General features: G+C 41.4%; 1 protein-coding gene across 6 annotated transcripts in view; it reads right to left on the reverse strand.

Moving 5' to 3' along the window:
- Positions 1-6,999, reverse strand: part of DDHD2 (DDHD domain containing 2) — a 26,620-nt gene extending 19,621 nt beyond the window's left edge. For 3 of the 6 annotated variants that reach the window (XR_003129492.3, XM_025431389.3, XM_025431319.3), the window contains exons 1-6: positions 6,740-6,999; positions 5,296-5,523; positions 4,388-4,578; positions 3,271-3,360; positions 2,419-2,539; positions 539-628 (exon numbers count right to left, since the gene is read on the reverse strand). Coding sequence is in view for 5 of the 6 variants with exons in the window: in XM_025431389.3 (XP_025287174.1) it covers positions 539-628; positions 2,419-2,539; positions 3,271-3,360; positions 4,388-4,578; positions 5,296-5,515 (712 nt within the window). In the remaining variant the exon portion in view is untranslated. Of the gene's footprint in view, positions 1-538; positions 629-2,418; positions 2,540-3,270; positions 3,361-4,387; positions 4,579-5,295; positions 5,546-6,393; positions 6,499-6,739 lie in introns of those variants that run through there. The other 3 variants (XM_025431201.3, XM_025431100.3, XM_049094716.1) reach the window with 3 other exon arrangements.
- Between the last annotated feature and the right edge of the window lie 2,537 nt (positions 7,000-9,536).

Below are 9,536 nucleotides of genomic sequence, written 5' to 3' on the forward strand. Positions count from 1 at the left end.
CTACAATCTTAACCTTCCAGAAGGTTAATGTTTAGAAGCATTAGCCAGTAGAAGAAGATTCCCAAGTTGGAACAGACTCTGAATATGTACTATTAAGTTTTAGAGGACACTACCTTTCAAAATCAAGTTATACTAATAGCCTAAATACTCCAAATAGAATATCAAGAGCTTTATCACACTACGAATTACAAAAATGACTGAAGGTTCTATTATTCATTTAAACTATATCATCTTTTTGGTTCACTTTAAGTTTGGAATGGTTAGAAAGACAGCCATCACATTCATAATACAATTTTCTACGGATTAAGGGCTTGTTCACTCAAGAATTATTAGTTAAGAGCATAAACTATTAGCCTAAGGAATTTACTAGTACTTTAGGTCTAGGTTAAGAAGCTTTACCACCTTGCCACCTGTCTTTAGCTCTCCAAATCTTATTATGCAGATAAGACAAAAGACTAAAAACAACACTTTATCTCAGCTCACAGGAGCTCTAATAAAACCCTTAAATGATTTAATCTTACATGCTTTGCAAACATACCACACTGTACAATGCTTCGAAAGCGGAGATCACAAGCTGGTCCAATCCCATGGACTACAAAAACCAAGTGATCTATTTGCAAAGGCTCTCCTATAAATGAAATATAAAAGAGTAATTATTTCATATAACTAGTCTTATATTCTAAAGTCAATCATTCACAATGAATAGGTTAATAAGATTGCAAATTAAAATATAAGATCATTTTTTAAAGTATTTATTTATTTATTTATTTATAGAAAGGAAGGAAGGAAGGAAGGAAGGTAGGTAGGTAGTTGAGGAGCAGAGGGAGAGGGACAAGCAGACTCTGCACTCAGCATATGCTGGGTCCCTCAGCCCCAAGATAAGGACCTAAACAGAAATCAAGACTTGGTACCTTAACTGACTGAGCCACTCAGGTGCCCCAAAATAGATTACTTAAAGAACACAAAATAGTTCCATATTTTACTGTAAATATAATGATTTTATTGTGTTTATTTACTTTGACATAAATCTGTAAAAAGACATTTTCAGGTTTTAAACTTATTTTGAAATAACTGAGATCTTACAGAAAACATGAAAGCATAGTATAGACACTCCCGTGTACTTTTTACAGATTCAAAACTTTAACATTTACATTTGCTTTATATTATTCTCTACATGTATGTGTTTACACACACATTTATTTTTCTGAAAACCATTTGGAAGCAGGTTGCATATATCATCAGATTGCACACATCATACATCTTTAACTCTTTGAATTCTATAATATGTATTCACTAAGAATATTTTCCTAAATAATCACAGTACAGTTACCGAATTCAGGCAACATAATATTGGTAGGATACTTTTATTTAATATTCCATTTCTATCAATTATACCAATAATATCTGGTGTGTATATAAAACCTAAATTTTTAAACTCATCTTTTTTATTTTATTTTTTTTATTTAAGTAATCTCTACACCCAACGTGGGGCTCGAACTCACAATCCTGAGATCAACAGTCACATACTCCTCTGAATGAGCCAGCCAGGTACCCCTAAATGTATCTTTTTAAATTTTATAATCCAGCTAAGTATATTATAAAACCAACCATAAATGGCTTTATCTGGATAGCAATGGATAACCATCCAGGTTCTACTGAAAAAGTTTTCTTTAGTTCAAAATCTTCAAGGACAGGAGTTACCAAAAATAAATTTTTAACCAAACAGGTGAAATCATACTTCTTAAAATTAGGACTAAATCAGTTCATTTGTACCAAATGACCTCTTGATTAATATTGCCAAATTTTACCTATCCCACAATATATACTTAGTAACTTTAAAATAGATTTTTAGGGACACCTGGATGGCTCAGTGGTTAAGCTCTGCTTTCACACTTGGGGTACGATCCTGGGGTTCAGGAACTGAGTCCCACATTGGGCTCCTTGAGGGGAGCCTGCTTCTCCTTCTGCCTATGTCTCTGCCTCTCTCTCTGTCTCTCATGAATAAATAAAATCTTTTAAAAAATAATAAAATAGATTTTTATATCTATTAAGATTTTTAGTGGGTCATGTGGGTGACACAGTCAGTTAAGCATCCGACTCAGTTCTGGCTCAGGTTGTAAACTCAGGTTGTGAGAAGAAGCCCTGCCTCCTGCTCTGCACTCAGCTCAGAGTCTGCTTGTGATTCTCTCTCCCTCTCCCTCTGCCCCTCCCGCTTGTGTGCGCATGCGCACTCTCTCTCTAAAATAAATAAATAAATCTTAAATAAAAGATATTCAGTAAAGTGATGCTAATCTTAACTCAAAATAAGCACATATGACTAAATCATTTTTAAGCCTTGAGATAATCCAAATCCATAGAAAAAGGTCATAATTTAAGTCATAAATAAGCCCATCATGAAAAATAAATGATTAACATTACCACAATGAATGTCAACAGAGATGTTCTCAACTCCTCTCTTCACTGTTCTTGGTCGACCCTGTTCAGTGGGTGTTGAACCCCATTCATCAGACCCTGCAACTGGCTGGTAATGCACCATAAGCTTAAATAAAAAAGGTAAAAGAAATCTCAGAGAGAAAAGATCTACATTATAGACGTCTCTATTTATACATTCTGAGAGATAGGAATATGTCTTTCAAAACAATCTCAGCTGGAGTTTTGATATGCAACTCTAATGGTTTCAAATTAGAACCCTGAAAATACAGTAGGCCAATGTTGTACATATTAAATACCTTATGATTTTGTCAATTATACCTCAATAAAGCCAAAAAAGAAAAAAAACATCAGGCTAAGGAATCTCTCAATAATACCCTATACATGTAAAATATGCCCACATAACGTACCAGTGATATTCTTTACATTCTTATATTCTACAGTAGTGTAATCTTTCCTAAGAAAATACTTTTGTGGGCAGCCCTGGTGGCGCAGCAGTTTAGTGCCGCCTGCAGCCCGGGGTGTGATCCTGGAGACCCGGGATCGAGTCCCATGTCAGGCTCCCTGCATGGAGCCTGCTTCTCCCTCAGCCTGTGTGTCTGCCTCTCTCTCTCTCTGAATAAATAAATAAATAAAGCTTTAAAAAAATTATTTTGTATAAGGTGAATGAAGTAAAAAATGGTGGCAGTGGATACAAGCTTCATAATTGTAAATGCACTGTAAAAATTTCCAAAGGTTTTCCTAAATAGAATCCCTATGAAAAAGAAACCAATTAAAGAGCTCCTTAGTAATGCAATTAACCTTTAATCCCACATGAAAGAAAGGCTTAATTCCCTTTACCTTTGGATTGTGTAATATAATAATTTCTCTGTTGGGAGATTCCAGTTTCTTTTTCCACTCATCCAGAGTTACAGCAAGCATGTACGTTTCCTTAAAAGAAAACACATTTCATTAGACTTCCCTAATAGCCTTTCTATTAAAACTGACCTTTTTTGTTTACAAGAATACTGCTAGATAAACAATTTCATAAGAATATCAGACTCTGTTTATCAAATTATTTGAAAGCTCTTTTAAAATTACAACAGATAATAGTATAGAACAAAAAAAATCACTCCTACTTTTATCAAGTAGACTAGATAAAATCATTGTTCACATTTTGATATACTTTCAGTAATATTAATGTCTACTCCAATTTAAAGAAAGAAAATTTCAGACTGTTTTCAGAGCCAGAAAAATAAAAGGCTTAAAAAGACCAATCTGGGCAGCCCTGATGGCTCAGAGGTTTGGCGCCACCTTTGGCCCAGGGTGTGATCCTGGAGACCTGGGATCCAGTCCCACGTCGGGCTCTCTGCATCGAGCCTGCTTCTCCCTCTTCCTGTGTCTCTGCCTCTCTCTCTCTCTCTCTCTGTCATGAATAAATAAATAAATAAATAATCTTTTAAATAAATAAACAGATCAATCCTGTGATCATAATTTAAATATTATTAACAATGATCACCACTAGAGAAAAAATTTTAACTTAAAGGCATAACACTTTCCATGGTATTTTATTTTATTTTTAAATTTTACTTACTTGAGAGAAGGGAAAATGAGCATTGAGAGAGAGAGCACGAACAGAGGGAGGGGTACAGGGAGAAGTAGACTCCCCACTAAGCAAGGAGCCTGATGTGAGACTGGATCCAGGACCCTGGGATCATGAGCTGAAGGCAGACACTTAACTGACTGAACTGAGCTGAAGGCAGACACTTAACTGACTGAACCACCCAGGTACCCTCCATAGGATTTTAAAATCTGAAAATAAAACCACTTTATCTTGAAACTAACCTGAAAAAAAAGAAATGCTATAGATATGATTCAGATAGAACCAAATTCCTTCTAGAAATTTCACAAAAATAAGTCACAAGATTATTAAATAAAAGAAAAAAATGAAAATACATGAAAAGGGATCAAGGTGTACCTCTAATACTTGGCTGAAGCTCTCTGAGTAGGGAACATACTTATTATCTTTGTCTCCCTTGTAAAACCAGGTACATCGTCTCACTTCTGATGCTAGCTCATCCCAGTATACAGCATACCGCATCCTCTCCCCCAAATGCACATCATATCTGCCCCCATCAGTGGGGACAACTCTCCCATCACAATTTTTTCCTATCACAGATTGAAAAGGGGAAAAGAAGTACATTTATCAAAATAAATCTCCTAAAATACAATTCTGAGTATACTCTAAATAATGTTTATGAGACATAAGAATGAACATTTTCTTCTTGGCTAAACAAACAAAATGGAATTGATATTTTTTTCCACTACTTTACAAACCATCAAAACCATTCTTGGTTTTAATGATACATGAAAAAAAAATAATACCCAAACAATGTTTTGTTTTTTTTTTGAGAAGAGACAGTAATGTCCCATTAAACAAACAAACAAACAAGTATATAAGGCTTTTCTGAGCTTCTGCTTGAGGAGCCAAAGGTAAATTAACAACCGTGACCATCATGATGATAAAATAGTTAATAGCATCATTCTTGTTTCATAAAAGAAGAAAAAACAAGTGATAAATGAAGAATTCATTCTTTGCAATGTGACATGCCCCCACTCTTTATAAACAAAAACGGAAACATATGCTGGAACATAAGACATTATTAGATAACTGTGAAGAAATTACAGTAAGTACTGTTTTCAAATACAGACCAAATTCTTAAATATTATAAACCGACTGGTTAGTAATGCAAAATACGAGAGATAACTACAAAAATGCTATAGAGAAAACTAGAAAAAAAACTAATATTTTTAATGGCACTCAATATAGTAACTATTATATTAGACTGAAATAGTCTTTATTAAAAGTCATCATTTTCATCCTACCAGAACCATATGCCTCTTCCAGCTGCTGTGAATCCTCGGAGTTGAAAGGAATCCAAGTCTCTTTAGAATCTATTATTTTACAATAAAACCAATGAGGAGAAACTGGTTCATACAAACTGCCAGCATCCATGTCTAGTAGCTCAAAGGAACTACATGAGTTTGGTGACGGGGATGGATCTGACTGGGACAATTGTTCCTGCTGTGATTCCGCTGATGACATTTCGCTCTCTAAAAGACAAGATAAAAGAAACTATCGGGGAAAAAAACTTTCCAGTGAAATTGCTCTCTCATACACACACACACACACACACACACACACCTGGTCATTTTAAGGAGCCATTTCTGAAAGAAAGACTAATCTCAAGGGGGCCACACAACTGAATTTAGAAATAACCTATAAATTAACAGCTGGATTTGAGGGGGAACTTTAAAAAAAATGCTTCTTATAGTCAAACCACCTTACATGGATTTCCCAACTCTCGGGAAACTGCATGGCTTTAGTCAGACAATAAATTATAAGACAAACCCAGAATCCCAAGAAACACATGGTCAAAAACTTGACTGCAACAAAGCGTCTCATCCCAAATCCAATCTATCACCAAAGGCAAAAAATTTACTCCAACTGTCTTAATTAACACCTATATTTTAGGCTCCAGGCCTCGATCACTGCACACTTACATACTGGATTATTGGGATCTTACAATACTGAAAGTTAAACTCTTCACTTAAGAACCTGTCACCTTTGATCGATTCTTGAAGTGTACTCGGGCACGAATTCTGAGAACCTGAACCTGGTCGGAAGCCCCGTACGCAAGCGCGCACCCACTGCCACGGCGCCAGGCTCAGGTGAAAAGGAAAGAGTGACCTCAACAGCCTCTTTCCCTCAAAGACGACTCTGCCCTAGGTGGTCCCACCCCTTCACCACTCGGACCCCTCAGCAGGGACACTGCATACATCGAGGTGCGTCCCCCCTGAGGGAAGTGAGCCGCCTGCTACCTCGGCACCGGGCGCAGAGGGATGGCAAACACCTGCCCTCCCCCGAGCCGACGCTCCTCAGGCTTCCGGCCACTGCATCTTTCTTCCCTAGCACCGATTTACCTCACAGCCACCCTGGCGTGCCCCTGCTCCCCACGACCCCGGGCCTCCTCCTGCAGCCCGGACCAGAGGTCGGAGACCTGCCTCCGCCCGCGTCCAGCCCTGCAGAAAGGAGCGGAGCGGATGGAAACACAGTAATCTCCCGGGGCCTCAGAGCGCAGGCGGCACACACGGAACCCTGGCCGCTCCCCGCGGATCGAGGTCACCCACCCCCGGGTCGGTCCTCCGGGCACCTCCCCTCTCGGCCTTGGGCATCCCGTCCTCCTCCGCCCCCGGCATCCCCACCCCGCAGCCCAGCTGGGCCTCCCTGGGCCCAGCCGCCCACCCTGGCCCGCCGCCGCTGGCTCACCTGACAGCCCCGCGGCCTTTCACACGCTCCTGCCCTCGCTGAGGGGGGCACGACATGTCCCCGCGGCAGCCTTTCCCGGGAGCCCAGGCGGGGCGGGGCGCAGCAGGGCGGAGCCTGCGGCCCCGCCAGGCTCGTGCCCAGCACTGGGCTCCACTGCGCTCCCAGCGGGCGAACAGAGGGCCGGGGACCGAGAGCAAAGGTGATGCGGCTGGGACCGCGGCGTGGAAGCGATGGGTGGGGCCCTCAGCGCGGCCCGAGACTGACAGGAAGTGTCGCGAGAGGTGGGAGGAATCGCGCGAGATGCGGCTCCTTCCTGCGGGCAGGGAAGCGAAGCGCCGGGCGTGTGGGCGGTGCGTGGGGCGTGCCCTTCGCTGGGAGTCGGCGCGCGGAAGCTCAGCGGGAGGTCGGGGGACTTGGAAAGGCGGGGGTGGGGGATGAGGTCTTCCAGGAGTAAGGGAGCGTTTTGAGTTGGACTGGAAGCGAGCTTCTTGGGGATCAGCCAGCCTCGCCTCCTCACTCGGCAGACTAGAGGAAAGAGGCGCGCCGAGCCCGGTACTACCCTGGCTGACCACACTGAAGGGCCGGGAAAGATGACCGGGTCGCAGGTGCCGCGTCCCTGGGGAGCAGTAGGACGGTAGGGCGCCGGCAGAGGCTTCCCTTCCTGCCTGCAGGGGAAAGTGGACACCCCTGGCATTTGCAAAGAAAAAAGTTATCCCTGCGTCTTCCCCCCCTCCCGCTTCCATTTATTAGGATTTCAAGGCTGCCCAAAAAGATGAGTCTAAAAAATGTAGAGGTGAGCGTCACCGCATTTAAAAGCTGCACCAGAGGTTGGAAACGAGTTAATTTTGTCCAAACAAGATGACGTAATTGAGGTGAAAAGTTTAAATGAATTTCCCACAGTCATGAAGCTCATGGCCCTGCCCTGCTCTCCTGAGTATTTAGTTTTCTGGAAGAGCTCAGCTCCTTTGAGTGTTCATTAAGATACTTGCCTATTTTCTAACTAGATTAAAGGGCAAGGGTTCAGAAAATGCCTTTCAGTTTTGTTGCTGCTTCAGAAATCGAGGAAAACGAATTTTGGTAACACATTCTCTTAACAGGTTCACAGCCACAGACAGCCACAAGTTTACTTTTAACACCTAGAAAGCTTCTGCTCTCCAGGGAGAGGATAAAGAATGCCAGAGCTAGGGGATCCCTGGGTGGAGCAGCGGTTTAGTGCCTGCCTTTGGCCCAGGGCACAATCCTGGAGACCCGGAATCGAATCCCACGTCGGAGACCCGGAATCGAATCCCACGTCGGGCTCCCGGTGCATGGAGCCTGCTTCTCCCTCTGCCTGTGTCTCTGCCTCTCTCTCTCTCTCCCTATGACTATCATAAATAAATAAATAAATAAATAAATAAATAATAAATAAATAAATAAATAATCAATCAATCTTTAAAAAAAAAGAATGCCAGAGCTGTCCCATTCTCTAGGACCTTGTCAGATGACGAGCTAGTATCATAGACCCATAACAGGAGCCATCATTTATACTGAGCTCTTACTATGTTTCAGGTAGGGTTGCAAGCTTTCTACAAGTGTGACCCCATTTAGTCCTCGCCACAACTTGATGAAGTACAGACTCTAGTTATCCCTATTTATAGAGGTAAAATGGCTTACCCAAAGTCTTAACTATCAGCAAGTGATGGAGCCAGAAAAATAGTGTCTCCAGAGCCTGCAGGTAAGGGACTTACCTAAAATTAGTTAAGTGACAAAACCAGACCTTGAATTTAGGTCCTCTGTCTCCAAATCTCTATATCCTCTATACCAGCTGTTCTCAATTTTTTGGTCTCAAGAACTCTTTACACTGTAATTATTGAGGACCCTAAAGAAGTATTGTTTATGTAGGTTATATCTATATTTACTAGAAATTAAAACAGAAATTTAAATATTTACTAATTCATTTAAAATAACATTAAAAACTCATTTCTTGTAAATAAAATTTTTCATGGAAAAATAACTATTTCCCAAAATGAAAAAAATCGGGAAAGAATGGCATTTTACATTTTTATAAATTTCTTTAATGTCTAGTTAATAGGGGCAGCCCGGGTGGCTCAGCGGTTTAGCGCTGCGTTCAGCCCAGGGCCTGATCCTGGAGACTCGGGATCGAGTCCCATGTCAGGCTCCCTGCATGGAGCCTGCTTCTCCCTCTGTGTCTCTGCCTCTGTCTGTCTCTGCCTCTCTCTCTCTGTCTCTCTCTGTTTCTCAAGGAAATAAATAAAGAAAATCTTTTATTAAAAAAAATGTCTAGTTTAATAGAAAACTGTTGGATACCCCACTTTTTTATAAAAAAAAAAAAAGAAAACTGTGGGATTCTCATATTTGCTTCTGCATTCAAACTGTTACTTAGTTTTGGTTGAAGTATATGAAGAAAACCCAGCTTCCCTCAACTATGTAGTTGGAGAAGGAATCAGTATTTTAATAGCCTCTTCAGATAATTGTGACTATTTTTTTAAAGATTTTATTTATTTATTCATGAGAGACAGAGAGAGAGAAACAGAGACACAGGCAGAGGGAGAAGCAGGCTTCATGCAAGGAGCCCGACATGGGACTCGATCCCGGGACTCCAAGATCACATCCTGGGCCAAAGGCAGGCGCTAAACCACTGAGCCCCCCAGGGATTTCCAATTGTGACTATTTTTAATACTACACTAAAATTCAACAAAAGGGGATCCCTGGGTGGCGCAGCGGTTTGGCGCCTGCCTTTGGCCCAGGGCGCGATCCTGGAGACCCGGGATCGAATCCCACGTCGGGCTCCCGGTGC

This window comes from Canis lupus, chromosome 16, assembly GCF_003254725.2.
Source record: "Canis lupus dingo isolate Sandy chromosome 16, ASM325472v2, whole genome shotgun sequence".
Lineage (NCBI taxonomy): Eukaryota > Metazoa > Chordata > Mammalia > Carnivora > Canidae > Canis > Canis lupus.